This window comes from Otolemur garnettii, unplaced genomic scaffold (genome assembly GCF_000181295.1).
Source record: "Otolemur garnettii isolate 467f Iridium unplaced genomic scaffold, OtoGar3 scaffold00091, whole genome shotgun sequence".
NCBI lineage: Eukaryota > Metazoa > Chordata > Mammalia > Primates > Galagidae > Otolemur > Otolemur garnettii.
In genome coordinates, this window is record NW_003852486.1 from 5,120,348 (window position 1) to 5,136,201 (window position 15,854).

Genomic DNA, 15,854 nt, shown 5'->3' on the forward strand with positions numbered 1-15,854 from the left:
AGGAGACTCGCTTGAGCCCAGGAGTTGGAGGTTGTTGTGAGCTGTGATGCTACAGCACTCTACCCAGGGGGATAGCTTGAGGCTCTGTCTCAAAAAAACAAAAACAAACAAAAAAAAACCCAGAATGTGATCAGGCTGCCCCTCTTCCTCTCCTCACTAGTGACCTGGATGAGGAGGAGCAGGGCCCCTGGCAAGAAAAGCACAGGCAGCAACTTTTACCTGAAACCCACCAGTCTGCCAGCAGTCCCGTGTCCCCTGAGCCTGCTGGACTACCACAGAAATCCTCTGCCCCCAAAACAGCCCCCTCCCCAGCTCCAGAACCCCCAGTCCCTCTCTCACCTCCTCCTCCTCCTGATCCCTCCTTTCCATCCCAAGAATAAAGGAACCAAAAGTGGACACAAGTGTGAATCTTAAATTATTATTATTTCTTCCTGTCACTTACACCCGAGATGGGGGGCAGGGGTAGGGAAAAGGAACAGGAGAGGAGGGGACCTCCCCCCCTAAGGCACTGACTGGGAAAGCCACAAGTAGGGAAAGGAGAGCCCACATTGTCTCCAATCTCTGGGGCTAGGCCCCAGGTCTCCCCAGCCTTGGGCTCCCTCCATCACCTGAAATGCTAAGATGAGGCCCAGGGAAACCCGACCTCCTCCCCACCCCAATATATTAAATCATCACTTCTTAAATAGATACAGGGACTGGTCCCACTACCCCCTCCCTGTGACCCCGCCCCATTGTTGGGGTACCTGGGCAGCTGTGCAAATGGGCATGGGGGTGCATGGGAGGGAAGAGCACCGGGCCCCTGAACCTGCCCCTTGAAGGAGGGGGAGGGACCGTCAGGCCAGGGAGAGGAAATAGTGCAAGGCAGAGCCCAGGCCACAACGGGGGTCCAGCACCCAGCGATGAAGGGGGGAGATGCCCCCACCCCAAGCAGAATTGGGTAGTTAAAAATCTGAAACTAGATTTCAACAAGACCAACAGAGATGCTATGTACAGAATTGGGGTGGATTTAATCCTAAGAGTGAGGGGATTAGTCTCCCCTGCCCAGCTGGCAGCCCGCCAGCAAGGACCAGGGAAAGGCCCCCTCTCCCGGAGCCGGCGGGTGCGGACACGCTCCAAGCGGCCGCTAGGGGGCGCCAGCTTCCGCGCGGCCCCACGCCCCTCACCCGCCCGCTCAGCCCGGGGGCGGCGTGAGTCAGGGGCGGCGGCGGCTCGCACCTGGGCGGGGAGAAGGTGGGGACGAGGACTGGGTAGGACGCCGCCCGGCCCGCCCTGCCCTCTGGCCCCGGGGAGGGAGCGGCGGGAACAAGACATTCCCTGCCCGGGGCCGCGGGCGGGAGGGGGGAGGGGAGCGGCGCAGCTCCGGAGCCGGGAGGCCCCTCCTGCTGCCCCCAGGGGCGGGCGAGCCGCGCGGGCCACCCCGCCCCTTCTGCGCAGGGACCCCGTGACTCAGCGCTGAGAGCCGCGGATAGGGGGGCCGGGATGGCTCCTTCCTTACAGGCCCGGTCCCCCAGCCTTTCTTGCTTCCACCTTGCTCCCCCCACCTACCCTTATTTTGCCGCCCCCTTTGCATAATTCTCTGCCAGGAAAAGGGAACAGAAACCAGGAAGGAGGGGTCTCGGAAGGGAGGGGCAGTGCTTCACCCCCTTACACAGCCAAACCCCCAAGGGGCGTGGAGGCGGGGGCGAGGCTTTGGTCCCAAGCCCCCACCCCCTAGAAACCCGCATAGCCGAAGTGGGACCCCACAAATCAGAAGTACATTATTGCTTCTACTCCCCAGGAGCAGCTGGAGACAGGGCCCCCACATTTACAATAGAGCTGTAAATATATACATAATATCGCATGTATCACTCCTTGGGGGAATCACCCCAATTTGGGGAACCTCTGCCCTCAAACCTCAGCTTGGAATTGGAATGAGGGGCTTGGGGGGGGGGGTGCTGATTCTGATGCCAGTAAGGCTTAGTGCCCCCAACTCCAACTCTGTCCCACTGCTTGGCATGGGTGTCCTCGGCCTTGTGCTGCTCCACCCTGGCCACTTGTCCCTCTTTAAGAGGACTCCATGGCACTTTCAACCTGGGGTGTGGTGGGTGCCGCCGCCTCCTCCTCCTCTTCATCAGGAGGCCCCGGGGTAGAGACTGGGGGCCCAGAGGGGGCTGACTGCTCCCAGAAACGAGCCAGAGAGAGGCGGAAGGTGTCCAGGTGGCCATTGGAGAGGTCAAGGCCAGCAGGGGGCGGGGTGGAGGTGGAAGGTGGGGGGTAGTGTGGAGGCGCATCGTCCTTGCGGCGCCGCCGGGTGCGCACCTCCAGGCAGTTCTGGCCCTTGAGGTGGCGCTGCAGGTGGTCCTCCTTGGCGAAAGCCTTGTGGCACAGGTGGCACTCATAGGGTCGGTCCCCCGTGTGCAGGTGCATGTGGTTCTTGAGGTCATAGCTGTGCAGGAAGCGGGCTGGGCAGTGCGGGCAGGAGTAGGGGCGCTCTCCCGTGTGCTTCCGCATGTGAATCTTCAACTTGTCATTCCTGGCACAGGGAGGGGCAAGAGGTGATCAGGATGGTCCTGGTCATGGTCCCAGGCCTTGTTCCATTCCTATTCCTCACCATCTGCTTCCCCATTATTGCCCCAGGATACCCTTGGTGGACCCCACCATCTTCCAGTGCTCTGCTACCAACTCTGTCTTCCTGGGCAACAAACCCTCTATGCCCCAGACTCCCTACACTTGACTTTCTCCTGGTCTCTCTTCACTACAGTAACCCATGCATGCCTCCAGCCCTCCAGGACCACCTACCTCCCTCTCTGGTCTATTAACTTATTAACTCCTTCCCCCAACTCTTCACTCCCCTTCCCCTGGCCCCTGTTGGGTCCCTTCCCCACTTGGTGCTCACCGGGTGAAGCGAACACCGCAGACCTCACAGGCAAAGGGCTTCTCGCCTGTATGCGTCCTCATGTGGCGCGGTAGTTTGCCTGCCCCGTGGATGATCTTGTGGCAAACAGGGCACTCCTGGGGCATCTGGGAGCGGCGTTTGCGCACCAGTTTGTCCTGGCCATCCAGGCCTGGTGCCAGGGGATCCTGGTGCAGGGAACTTAGGTAGGCCATTAGGTCGGGATCGATGGCATCCTCATCTGAGCCCAGCTCCTCTGGGGACAGTGGGGTCCCACTGCCCTGTGCCAGCCCATAGGCTGGGGGATATGCCAGCTCCTCCTCTTCTTCCTCACCCTCATATGCATCATAGCTCAGAGGCCCCTCAGGAGGTGAGGCAGTTCCTGTGGGAGGGCTATAGCTGTCCCCTAGCCCACTGCCCCCACTGCTGCCCACTCTGCCTGCCACCTCTTCCTCCTCATAGGTCAAAGGATGAGAGGGCAACTCAGGCACCTCGGGCACTAGGTGGTTCGCCCGGGCCCCCTTGGTTTGCAAAAAAGCTTTTCTGGGCTTGCGGCTTCGTCGGGCAACAGGCCGAGGTGGTGGTGGTGGTGGTGGTGGTGGTGGAAGGGGCACTTGTGGAGGGCTGTCTTCACCATTAGGAACTCCGGAGGCTGTGGCTGTGGCAAAGGCCTCCAGGTACTGGCGGGCTCTCTCACAGTCATCTTCGTCTGGGCTAGGAGCTTCCAGCCCACTACCCTGCAGAATCTCCATGCAAGCAGCAATGACACATGGGATCTCCAGCAGACGGGCAGCCTGGAGCACAGCTGGCATGTTGGCACTGCTGGTGGTCAGTGTGGCTGTGTAGGCAAATTCAAGTAGGGCACCCAGTGCCTCAGGCCCTACAAAGTCCAGCTCACACACACCAGCCCCTGCTCCTGCAGCAGTAGTCCCGCTGCTTCCAGTCCCCATGACAGCCCCACCGCCACCCTCAGTGAAGAGCTTCTTGAAGTAGTGACTGCAGGCAGCCAGCACAGCCCTGTGGGTGCGGTATTCGAGGCCTTGGGTCCGGATGGTGAGGTCACACAGGTGGCCCAGCTGGCGCTGTTCATTGAGGCAGCTCAGGAGCTCGCTGCTGTGGTCTGGGAATGGAATCCCAATCAGGTCATCCTCAGGGCTCCCCATCTTCTTCTGCAAGGTCAAGTAGAAAGAGAGGTCAAGAGCGCTTAGCCCTGCTACAGGGGTCTGGGGAAGGAGTACCCACATTAGCTAACACATACTGAGGGACAACCACAGGCAGACATTCTTCTAGGTACCTGACACTCATTTGACCTCCCACAATCCTCTGAAGCATGATTAGCATGTTTCACAGACGAGGATATGAGGGTCAGACAGGTGAACTGACATCCAAGCTACTGGTAAGTACAGGACAGTGTTCAGACCCAGGCGGTGGGCCCAGAGTCCTTACTCCTAACCACCATACTACTCTGTCCTGCTGCTGTGATAGCAGGAGCCCTGTCCTTCTGGCCCTTTCCTAGAGACCCTGTTTCACCTGCCCTATTCCTCCCTTTGGAAGAAACACTGACAGGCAGGTAGCAGCAGGCCTGGGTCCTGTTTCGGGCTTCATGAGGCATTGGCTGAAGATTCCAGGCAGCTCAAGCAGCAGGCCTCATCATCTGAACAGTGGGATAATGGTTTTTGCAATGAAACCTGGTAGCCCAGGGAGAGACTAGTGAGAGAGTTCAGATTCACAGGGGCCCCAGCTGTGCGGGAAGCCAGGAATAGCCAGGTACTTTAACTCAAGCTATCTCTCTAGCACTTAGGACACTGTAAGGCATATACAACTTCCTAGCATCAGCCTCTCCCTCCTGGGGCCCCCTCCCCCAGCCACCAAAAGTTCATCTTCTCTTGTAGATCCACCCCCCTTCTACAGGCCAAATGGGAGACACAGCTCCCAGCATCTCTCCCCCCACATCCTCCCCCCTCCCCCGGCCAAGGAACAGCCACCTTTTGCTGGGGTGTCTCAGGCTGGCTGGCGCAGGCGCTTCCTGCCCCGCACAGATAAGCATCGCCCCCGCCCCCTCCCCCACTGCCAATAGGCCATGTTCCACTCCTACCCTCTGTACTATCACCTCGTCCTCCCCTTTCCAGGAGAGACCCCAGGGTCCTGCCCCACACTCTGTGCTTTCCGTCCAAGGTGAGGCCACAGGTGGCACAGAGCAGCCAGCAGTCCCAAGGCTGTCTGGGGCTGGGGCAGGGGTTGGGGTGAGTCCAGCTGGAAGGGGGCAAGACCTGCTCCAAGTCCTGGCTCTACCACTATCTTGCCGAATGACCTTGGGCAAGTCAATCTCTCTGTACAGGCAGGGTGGGGTGGGGTGGGGTGGGGTGGAGCTGGGAATAGAAGCCTCTCAGCCCTGACATTTTGTGGGTCTAGAGCAACTGAGGACAGTATTGGATCCTGAGACAATCTGGGCTCTGGAGTTAGTCAGGCTTGAGTTTGAATCCTTACTCTGTCATCAACAAGCTCCGTAACTTTAAACAAGTGATTTAATCTATGAGCCTCTTTCTTCATCTGTCATGGGGGTAATGCCATCTGCCTCCTAGGTTAAAAAAGACCAAGTTCAGCACAATGCCTGATACACAGTAGGCACTCAATAAATGCCTTGGCCTCACCTAGGTACAGGGCTCACTATACAGACGGTCTCAGTTAAGAAAACTACATGGGGACAGGTTTGCCATCAATCTCCCTCAAGTCACCCTGAGGGAGCCAGGTTGCTACTGGCTGGCTATGAGACCATGGACAAATTACTTCCTTTCCTGGGGAGACATGTTCCTCATCTTAAAGGTTAGCCCAGGTGATTCTTAGAGCAAGTCCCACTGACATTGTGTCAGTATCCTTTGCCACTCCAGCAACTCTTCAGCTCTGACCATTGATAGGAAATAGGGTTTTTTTTTTTTTAGTAGGGCAGGGAGACAGTTGGGAGAGTCAAGGGTCACAAATTTCCTCTTTAGGACACAAGAACTGCATTGTCTATGTCTGCTTCCCTGCCTGCCACTGTCATTGCCACACCAGGACCCTTGCATAGAAGCCTTGTTTGAGCAGCACCATATGTCTGTCTGCTTGTAAGCCACACCTAGGTCCTTAGATAAGCCCACCTATTCCCACCTTAAGTCCTCAAAACATTTTTCTCTCTGGGGGCTAAGCAGTCTGGGAGTTCTCCCTGCTCTCTTTAGCTTTCCTGACTGCATTCTACAAATGGTACAAATGGCAAATGGCCCCAGAACTTAAGAACAAACAAAAACCAGGGGGGCAGCAGTGGTGGCAGAAGTGGCAATGGACAGTGGCAGGGGCAGGGGCAGCTGCAGTTGCAGCAGCAGTGATGGCTGCAGCTACTTAAGCAGCAGTAGGCATCCTCCTGGGCCCTAGTAGATCCTGTCCCTCCTCAGGGGGATGGGTGGGGCTGTCCTAGCTGTCCCTTGAGCCAGGTTATTACCATTGGCTGAGGCTGGGCACCCATAGGCACGTGGCTCACCCCCATCCCTTGCCCTCCTTCCCTACCCACCCCACCCATTCCTGCTACTAAGCCCGCCTCCTTTCTCCCACCCCAGGGCTGGTCTCATAGCAACTTGGTGTGGCAGGGGTGCTGATTGGCTGACCCTGCTGTCAGGTCACAGGCTCAGGCTGGTTCGCCGAGCAACTCACACAAAGATTGGGCAAGGGTGGGTATTTAACTCCTTAGGCCCAATCCAATGCCCGTGGCCAAAAGGTAGCAATGAAAGAGGGGGCGAGGCAAAGGACACATGTGGGAAGAAGAGGGTATTCATATAGTTTTCCAGCTTCTCAGAAAATCCCCCAGTCCTTACCCAGAGCTCTGGCACCCATGCCAATGTAACTGCTACCTGGAACTATGCAGGTGCCAACCAGGCCCAGGGGGCACTCCCACCCATATGTGGGAAGGGTGGGTGGGGTGGAGTCCTTCCCCTTCTACCTACCAGGGTGGGACACTGGTGCCAGAAAGCCCACCTACCTTGGGCACCCTTCCCACCTCTACATCCCACAGTGCCCAGCCCCCTGACGCCCCATGAAGGCGGCCCATCCCCACCCAGCCTGGCATGCCCCCTCTTGCTAAGACCTGTGGGCATGGGTGTGTATAGGGTTGGGGGGGCAGCTGTGCCAGGGAACCAGGCAAGGTCTGTTTGGTCTGTTTGCCTGGTAGGGGGAAGAACCGGGGGCCCCACCCCAGCGCTCCCCTCTTTCCCACCACCCCCCAGGCTCCCCTCACTGTCAGGCCTGCTAGACCGGCCAAGCAGGTGGGCAGCAGCTCTTGAAACTGGGCCTTGAGTCAAGCCTATTCCATCTTTGGTTGGGGAAAGAGTTCAGAGTGAGAAAGGTGGGAAGGGGGCAAAAGTAGGAGCATCTGTCACCTATCCCTCAGTGCTCCAGGGCACCTGCTAGGGTACATCTACCACCAAGAAACCAAAAGGTGGAGGGCACTGGCCCAGTCTTGGAAAGAAAAAGGAGATGGGAACTTTCTAGGTGCTGACCTCGGACAGTGTCCAGGGCAGGGCTGGGGGGCACCAGGGCCAGCATGGTTGGCTTGAGGCAGCTGAAGGGCAGGGATAGGAGGCCCTGAACAGGGCAGCTGAGTAAAGCTGGCCCCCCCTTCCCCCCACTCTGGGGATTAGGGGAGTGAGGCTTATGTGGGGGGCAGCAGGCGGAACCAGGATTAGCGGTGGAGAAAATAGATATGGGCCTGAGACACAGGCACACAGAGCCCCCCCTTCCCAGGTTCCCAAGGCCCCTACCTCTAGGCTCTCCTGGGGAGCCTGAGAGGGGCCTGGCCAGGCTTCTCTGTGAGCAGCAACTTGGAGCGAGGGAGGATGAGGACCAGGCTGTGACATCTTCCTGCTAGGGATGATGGAGAGACCTGGGTCTCTTCCCAACACTCCTGGTACCTTGGCTGGCTACCCCTCCCCCTTACTTCTTTCTCCTCTCAGCCCCCACCCCCAACTCCAGCCTCAGGTTCTCTTCCTGTTTTTTTGGAGCTAAGTTTGCACGAAGCCAGAGCTTTGGCCTGTGGCTGGGCCAGGGGGTGGGGAAATCAGACAGCCAGTCCAAGGTCCTCGGGGACCCCGGAATCCTAGGTCCCTAGCTTTCTCCACCCCTTCCCAGGGCCTCTGGGGCCCAGGGACTGTAGCCATCTGGATTGCCCAGTTGGGGATGCAGGTTGAAGGGGCTAAGCCACAACTCACTAGAGGACTGGAAGGACTTCCAAGAAGAGGTCCTCTGCCCCAGGATGCTCTAGGTCTGGGCACTCATGGAGCTCTTCCCTTACCACCCCAGCCCCTCCAAGCTTGTACATATCTTCCCCATCCCCCTTATGACGCTTCCCCCCTCCTAACCTCACCACCCCCAGCACTCACACTTCCTGGGGGCCGAGGCGGGGAAGAGAGACCGCAAGCCACGAAGGGGGAAGGAGGCAAGGGGAGTTGGCTGCTTCCCGGTGCTGTGGGGGTTAAGTCTCCCCCCTTCTCCAAGTCCCCTAATTCTGGTTCTGGGGCTACTGAAGTCAAGGAGATTTCACAGCTCCCTCATGTTTCTGCTTATGACAGTAGCCCTAGCCCATGGTCCCTTAGGCCCCATCAAGGGAAATAAGAGGGAGACAAAAGATGGTGGAGGAAGGAAGGGGGAAACTCCTTCCTAGCCTTTGCCTCTTCACCTTTGGGTACCCCCTGCCCATCAGCCAGCCCTTGCTCTTGACCCTTTTTTGGCCTTCCTTTCTCTTCTCTTAATACCTTCTCCAACGTCAAACTTTCCTCTACAAAGTTCGCCCTGCTTTCCTTCCTTGGCACTCCCGGCTCAGCTCCTCTCTACCACATCTATGTCTGGGCTTCCTCTAAGGCTCAGCTTCTCTTTACCACTTCTACATCCCAGGCTTCCTCTTAGGAACCATCCCCACCTCTCCTTTCTTTTCCCCTTTGGCTCTCACTCAAGTATCTCCCACTTTCTCCATCCTGGGCATCCCTTCTCTTCTCCCCAAGCATGTGGGAGTAGGAATTAGGTCAAGAACCAGGGTCTTCTCTCCAAGGCCTGGTCTTGCCAAGAGAAGTTCATGTGTAGGGCACCCATGCCCCCTTTTTGGATGAAAGAGAGGTCCATAATTTTGAAATTTTGGGGCCAGTTGGAAAGGGTAAGTGGCGCGGGGGGGGGGTGCTGTGCAGTGAGAGCGGATGTGGGGTGGGGGTAGGGGGGACAATCTGTGCCTCTCTGCCCGTCAGAGTTTCCAGCCCTGGAGCTGCTGGACTTTCCCCGAGGGTGCCCACTTTGGATAGGCAACTGTCCATTTGGACAGACCTTGGCCATCAGGGTTCCCAGCAGGGTCCACCTGGGTAGTGCCAGCTTCTCTTAGGGCCTAAGGAGACACGCAAGGTGCCAGGGTCTGCCCTGTGCCCACTCCCTCCCCCAGCTTAGTGTCTCCAGCTGGGTAACCGAGCTGGCTGGTAACCCCACACCCGCCAAGCCGCCGGCAGAAACCTGAGCCCCCCAGCCCCAGAGGACACCCCAGCCCGATCCCCGGAGCCCGGCTCTCTGCCAGCCTGTCCAACCTCCTGGCTTGGCCCAGCAATCACTCGGCTCCCATAGGGTCCGTTTTTGCCTCTCCTGCTCCCCTTGGGTTTCCTCACACTCTATGTCCTCAGAACCCCAGTTACCTAAAAACCTCCCACTAAAGTTTGGGAACCTTCTTCCTAGCTTTGTTTTTCAGTACTTCTCTGACCCTAGGCCAATTCTAGGCCTCTGAGCCCCCCTGGGGCCTGATCTCCCAAGCCAGAGCAGGGCCAACTTACCTGAACGCTGAGGGGCCTTGCCGGCAACTCCTCCTGGCCCCTGGGGGCAGCAGGTTGGGACAGGTGGGGGAGGGCCAGGCTGGGGGGAGGTAGGGTGGCTGTTCCCCGCTCCAGCTCCCTCCTCAAAGGGGCCGCCCACGACCTGGCCCAACCCCTCCCCCCTACAGCCTTAACCCTCTGGGTGCTGTCCCCCTCCCCCCACCTTGGAGGGAGGGGTTACCGGAGGGCTGGCAGCGTGGGAGAGGGCCTGAGTCTCTGCCTGTGGTGCCCGAAGCTCCAGCTGTACCCACCCCCGCCTGTCCTTACTCAGACCTAAAAGGGGAAAAAGGTGAGGGGTAGGAAAGGTAGGGACGGTCCAGGACAGAGATGAGGAGGAGCAATGGGAGAGGCTGCCGGAGGTGGGACCAGGAGAAGGAAGAAGGGAGGGGAGGGGACAGGAGGTGGCAGTGGCCAGAAGAGGGAGGAGGGGAACCCTGGACAGTCAGTGCCAGAGGTGACAGGTGCCCAGGTCCCAGCCCCTCAGGGCATGTGGGATGGGGGACCACAAGGAGGCCCTCCAGACCCAGTAGGCCTATAGCCCCCCTGGGAGCTGACCAAATTCTCCCTACTTTGTACTGGGCTGGGGCCCTTAGGGGCTGGGCAAGGCGGCACCCCGCCCTCCCCATAGCCTCACCCCAAACCCACTCACATACCACAGTTCCTTGCCCAGGGCCAGCCCCTGCCAACCAGGCCAGGGGGCAGCACTCATGCCAGCCCCCAATAGCCAGGGGGATCAGGGGGACAGAGCTGGCCCAAAGAGGGTAGACAGATTGGGGGAGCTGTGGGCACTGAAAGAGGAAGGAGCTGGGAGGGGGCATCTGCTGGGAAGCGCCTAGCCCCACCCCTTGCGCAAGCTGCTGCCACCCTGGCCGGTTGGGTGGGACCCGCCTGGGCCTGAGGGGCAACTCAGGAGGGCTCTGAGCCCAGGATGGGTAGGCCATAGTTTCACTCAAACAATTCTCAGGGTCCCTCACTCCTGGAATGAGAGTGCCCTAGTGTCCCCTTAGATACTAGGTCACCCAAAGGTCTGTCAGGCTAGGGGGGCACAAAACTGCCCCCTAAAGTACCTCCTCCCCCTTCCCCCCAACAGCTGCTGGCTCAATTCCGCTGGCCTGCTGCCCCTCACCAGCTCCCGGCCCGGTTGGCACCTACCCACCAGGATGCTGGCAGTCCTGCCCTCCTCTCCCTCCTACCCCCCTGCTCCTAGCGCCCCATGCCAACTGTGGGCCTGGGGTGGGGGAGGGTCACTCTCACGCCTTGGTGCCAGTCAAGTGGGCCCAGGCCCCTTAGCCTCACAGATATGGCTCAAGACCCTGTACTCAAGCCACCTCCTAATGAGGCAGCACCCTGGGCAGGGCCTATGCAAAGAGAGCCCGGTGGGGTATGGACAGCCCCACAGCAGCTACTTTAGCCTCTACACCTCAGGGTAGGGGCCAATGTGTCTCCCTACCACCAGGTACCAACCTCCTGGCATTCCCCGTGCCCAAGCATTTGGTGCTTGGGCACCAAAGTTCCTGTAATTCCTGAGAGCCCAAGTGCCTGCAACCTGTAAGGGGATGGGTGGGGTGGGGCTGTTCTCTGCCCTTTGATCCCCATAAAGGGAGGGAACCAGCCTAGAGGGCAGGGGGCAGGGAGGGAGTTCACGAGGCCCCTCCATTTCACCCCTGCCAGGGGCAGCAGGGCAGGGTGTGGGCATCTTTTGGGTGGAGCCTTAGGTGAGGATGAGTAGCATGTCTCACAGGGAAGCTGGATGTCAATCATGGGTATCTGGCATCACATGGGAATGAGATGGGAAGAACAAAGTAGGGGATGTAGAGGGTACCCATGTTTCAACCCATTCTAGGCTTTCACCTTTGTGCAGAAACATTTCCAGACTCAGCCAAATTGAGCTCTCACAGAGACTACACCTCCCAGTGTACATCACAATTGCTTCAAATGTACCCTGGGAGTTGTAGTTCCCTTGAGAAGCCCGGGGTTCTCCTTTTCCCCAGGCAGGTGGTTGATGGGTGAGGAAGGCAGAAGGCTTGATCACAGGTCTCCAAGGGGACTGTGTTTAAGAAGAGGTAAAAGGCTAGGAGGTCCATGGTCAGGGGAGAGGACCCCTGCTCCTAGGCAAAGGGGGAGGAAAGGAGGAAGGAAGAGGAGAGGATGTCTGTTGAAAGGGGTATATGGGAGGGGAGGAGTGGGGGGGGGCAGTGGAAACAGGAAGGAAACTGAAGCCAGAGACATGAGGTCGAAAGCAAGGGCCTGGGGGAGCCCCACTCTGAGGCCAGGCAGGGACTGGGAAGGCATTTCCCCCCTGCCATTCTGGTGACCTGAAGAGGCATAGGAGGAATTAGTGATGTCAAGTGGTAGTAAGTTCATGTATTTGTGAAGGGGTCACTGGTTCCATTTGTCTCCCATTACCCCTTTTTTGCCTAGGGCAACTTCAATTCCTGGATCTAGCTCAGGTATTTGCAGGCTGGGAAGCTTTGAAGGCTGATCTGTTCTGGGGAAACCAGCAAGCAGAGGAAGGGGCTGGGGGAGGTCAGGTCCAGGCCTGATGGTGAGTACAGTAAAGGTATATGTGTGGTTAGGCTTGTGTGTAAGGTCAAGGAAGGGTACTAGCAAATAAGGGTGCTATCCTCCATGGCAGAGGCCACAGGGAAGAGTGGGCTAAGATGCCCAACCTATGCTGTGGGACAGAATGGAGAGGGCAGTCATTTCTGGCTGCTTTGGGGAATTTGCTAAAGGTAGCTTTTTCCCTGTGCTAGGCAGTTCAGATGGCAAGTCAGGGGGCCAGATGGCAGCAGGGTGCCTTTTCCTAGTGGGGTGGAGGTCAGAAGTGGGCAGAGGACCTGGTTCAAGGCTACTTTCCCTAGGCTCCCCAAGACTCTGGGACTGATGCTGGCAGGCCCCAGCCAAGCCTCTTGCCAAAATGGGACCTGACTAGCAGAGGGTAGTGGCAGGGTTTTTCTTGCCCTTCCCCCAAGTCCGTGATGGTAGATGACAGTAGCTCTACCCCCTTCCCCCTAGTCCCCCAGGCCCGCCTTGGCGCCTGGCCGCTTGTGTGTTGGCAGGACTGGGGGGGGGGGCAGCGAGGCAACTTCAAACTGTCCGGGCAAAACGTCAAGTTTACTCACGAGTTTACTCAGCAGAAGGAGGGGGAAGAGGCCAGGGCGGGCACGCCCCATGCCAGGGTCCTATCCTTCTGCCTGTCCCCACTTTCCTCCCCAACTCTCCTCTTCAACCCTAACACAAACCTGGCACAGGCCTCAAGGCCCAGTGTGAGGGCAGCCCTCACTCCAAGGAAGGCCAGGGAGCCCCAAAGCAGACCCAGAGGCGTCTACCAGAGGGCATTGCCCTGTCTAGAGCCCATTCACTGCTGATCTTGGGGCCTCAGTATTTAGCCAAGAGAACTGAGTCTCTCAGCCATCAAGAAGGGGGCAGTAGCAGGCCAAGTCTCTATCTGAGTAGTCCCCTAGGCAGTGACTTCTGGTCCTAGGCTGTGCCTCAGGCAACAGCATGATGCCATCAGGCAGCCACAGAATCAGGGTCTGGTTCTCAGCCTTAGCTTGGAATGGGGGGCCAGCACCCTATCTGACCTACTTCCCTTTCCTCCCCACCTGCTTTCATTCTCTGATTCTCTCCCCCAGCCTTCAGTGTCCCCACCCCAGAGCGCTCCGCCCCCCCAATGCCCGCTGGGCCCCCTCCCCCACCCTTCCCCAGGGTGCCAAGTGCAAGCACACAAAGGGCCTGATGGTGCATTGTTAGCCCAGCCCCCGCTGCCCGCCGCACCCTCCCTGGATAGGCACTAGGCCAAGGAGGAGCTGGGGGCCCTGGGTGCCAGGGGGCACCATGGGGAAGGGAAAGAGGACAGCACCTGTCTCTCAGACACCAGGGTCCATATCAGCCGGGGCTGAGTAGTGATGAGTGTCCCACTGGAGCAGGCCTCTCTCCTTGACACCTGAGCCCAGTGGGCATTGCCTTCTGTCTTCCCCTGAACCCCTTCCTGGTGGTATTAACCCCTTTTTGTCTTCTGTGCCAAGGCTGGGGGGGGTGGCACCCAAGGGAGGGGACAGTGTCTGGGGGTGCTGGCAGATTGTGTTGTGCCACAGCAACCATGTAACAGAGGCACGCTGGGGTCCCAGGGGCCAAGGACAGGAGGCACTGACAGAGATTTCTCCTTGTTTCATCAGCTGCTCCAGGGGGAGCCCCCTGCCCTTCTCCCCAGTTACCACTAAGGAGGAACAGTGACTACCACCCCTACCTAATCACAAATATGTCCCTCTCTAGCCCAGTACAACATACCTTATGGATACTCTCTCCTCCCAACCTGATGCCCACTCCATGCCAGCTCTCCCAGCAGTGCCAGACGGGTACAGGGGTGACCAAACCAGTTGGTGTGTGTAGGGCAGCAGGAGGCTACCCCATAATCCTCCCGGTCTCTCCTCACCCCACACACAGTCCCTTAGGGAACAGAGAGTTCCCATCCTGATTTAACCCCTCACTGCCCAATCTGGCTTTCCCACCCCTGAGCCCCTGATAAAAGGTCTGCCTCCTCCAGGAGTAAGTTGGGGGAAGCGGGGAATAGCTGCGCTGACTCATTCCCATTCTCTGCTGCAGCTAGGGGTCTCCAAGGTATTCGGGCGGGGGTCAATTCAAGAACGCCCTCCACCTGGCCCGGAAGCCAGGACAGCCTGCCGGTCTCCCCCTCTCCCCAGCACCCACTTCCGGTGTCCCAAACTAGGTCAGCAGCGCTCGTTTCCTGTGGGTCAGCTAGCACCGGCGCCTCTGCCCCTCCCCTGCTCCGGACCCAGGCTCCCCGCCCCCCGCCCCCCAGGGCGCCCCGAGGTCTCACCACGTCTCAGCCGCCCTTTGATACGTGGGGGTTGTGCGGGGCGGGGGGCAGGGGACCCGCCCTCTCTCCAAACACCAGCAGGGCCGGGGCGCCTGGGCAGGCACGTGTCCGGGCACAACCCGCTGCCCACGCCGCCCCCCCACTCCCAGCCCCCCCTCGCTCTGGCCGGGACACGTCGCTCTCTTACTTGGGATGGGGTAGGAGGAGAGAGAAAGCTGGAAATTGAAAGCAGCGCCCCCCAACCCTTTGAATGGCAGCCCTGTGCCCGAAGCACACTGTAGGTTCTGCGACAAAACTGCGACCCCCCACTTTGACTAGGGCAGGTGCGCCGGTGCTGGCAAGGGGGCCGGGGGTAGGTAGAATTCTTCCTGGTCACCCACCCTTGTTCTCAGGTTCTGGGAGCATTAACTGGCTTTGAAAAGGCGGCAGCAGGACTACAGCCTGAGGAAGGGGGTGGAATTTAGGGACGGGGAGAGAGGGGTCGTTATATGGCGTTTGGAGGTTGTCGCCGAGCCTCACTACCGCAGGAGAGAAAGCGCGGCTCTGGAAGCGCAGGAAACCGAATAGTCCAGCCGGTAACTTTCCCCCCAGCCGCGGCTCCTCCTGGTCCCCCCACCCTCCGTGCACTGGACCGGGTCCAACCCACCACGCCAGGGGGCACGGGGGGGGGACGCGTTGTCCTAGTTAGAGTCCGTCAGCCTTTCCATTCCCTCTACTCCGTCGGGTCTGGGGTCATGAAGACCCTAAAGTCATGAAGAAAACTAGAGGAACGCTCCGCGCCGCCTCACCTCATCTCCAACCTGGAGCTGCCTGTCTGATCCCAGGAGAAGTGCATATAAAGTTTCTGGGGACCCTCAGCCCAGGGTTGGGGGACAGCCGTAGTTCCTTCTCTACCTTTCCTCCCAGTTGGAGGAAGAATTCCAAAGACCCAAGGTGTTGGAAAGGCGCAAGGAAAGAGAGTGGTGGGAATCTGGTAAGCATGGGTGTGTATGTGGGGGTCCCACTTACAGGACGGACGAAGGACACTGCAGTAGTCTCAAGTCTAGCGAGCCCGAGCCAGAAGATAAAAGTGGGGTACACTCACCTCTGGGCCGTCGAGTCCGCTGCCTGGAACTGCTGAGGCACAGGGTGTGGGGAGAAGTGCGTCTCCCCCCAGGCCCGGGGGCTTGGGGCCCTGCTCCGGTCCTGGTCAGAAGGCCGCGGTCAGTTGCTCGCCGCTCGCTGCTGGGGGGCGCCTCCTCCGCCGCCCTCTGCCTCCTCCGGCCGCCCGCCCCCCTTC

General features: G+C 59.0%; 2 protein-coding genes and 1 long non-coding RNA gene across 5 annotated transcripts in view; 2 read left to right on the top strand and 1 right to left on the bottom strand.

The window, feature by feature from the left end:
• The window catches only part of DCST2 (DC-STAMP domain containing 2), a 13,493-nt gene extending 13,113 nt beyond the window's left edge, over window positions 1–380 (top strand). Inside the window, exon 15 of the mRNA XM_003795407.1 lies at window positions 161–380. Coding sequence (XP_003795455.1) covers window positions 161–380 — 220 coding nt within the window. The remainder of the gene's footprint in view (window positions 1–160) is intronic.
• Window positions 381–404: 24 nt separating this feature from the next.
• ZBTB7B (zinc finger and BTB domain containing 7B) lies at window positions 405–15,854 on the bottom strand. 3 transcript variants are annotated; one of them, XM_023516409.1, is made up of 3 exons: window positions 15,660–15,854; window positions 2,876–4,041; window positions 405–2,512 (listed from the first exon to the last, which is right to left on the bottom strand). In XM_023516409.1, exons 2-3 carry the CDS (start codon window positions 4,033–4,035, stop codon window positions 2,044–2,046), a joined length of 1,629 nt encoding a protein of 542 aa, XP_023372177.1. In that variant the 5' UTR covers window positions 4,036–4,041; window positions 15,660–15,854; the 3' UTR covers window positions 405–2,043. The 3 variants fall into 3 exon arrangements, with proteins under 3 accessions (XP_023372177.1, XP_023372178.1, XP_012664061.1); XM_023516410.1 differs by having other exon boundaries at window positions 2,876–4,038; window positions 15,660–15,718; XM_012808607.1 differs by lacking the exon at window positions 15,660–15,854 and adding an exon at window positions 7,657–7,823.
• The window catches only part of LOC111727031, a 14,982-nt gene continuing 14,832 nt past the window's right edge, over window positions 15,705–15,854 (top strand). The window contains exon 1 of the long non-coding RNA XR_002774677.1: window positions 15,705–15,763. This is a non-coding gene — a long non-coding RNA (uncharacterized LOC111727031). The remainder of the gene's footprint in view (window positions 15,764–15,854) is intronic.

Bases quoted from the DNA above. Each gene is read 5' to 3' on its own strand.
- ZBTB7B (XM_012808607.1), bottom strand. From the start codon at position 7,752: ATGTCACAGCCTGGTCCTCATCCTCCCTCGCTCCAAGTTGCTGCTCAC. The intron at 4,042-7,656 runs GTAGGGGCCTTG...TTGACCTTGCAG, and splicing joins CTCCCCAGGAGAGCCTAGAG to AAGAAGATGGGGAGCCCTGA. The intron at 2,513-2,875 runs GTGAGCACCAAG...TCCCTGTGCCAG, and splicing joins TGCGGTGTTCGCTTCACCCG to GAATGACAAGTTGAAGATTC.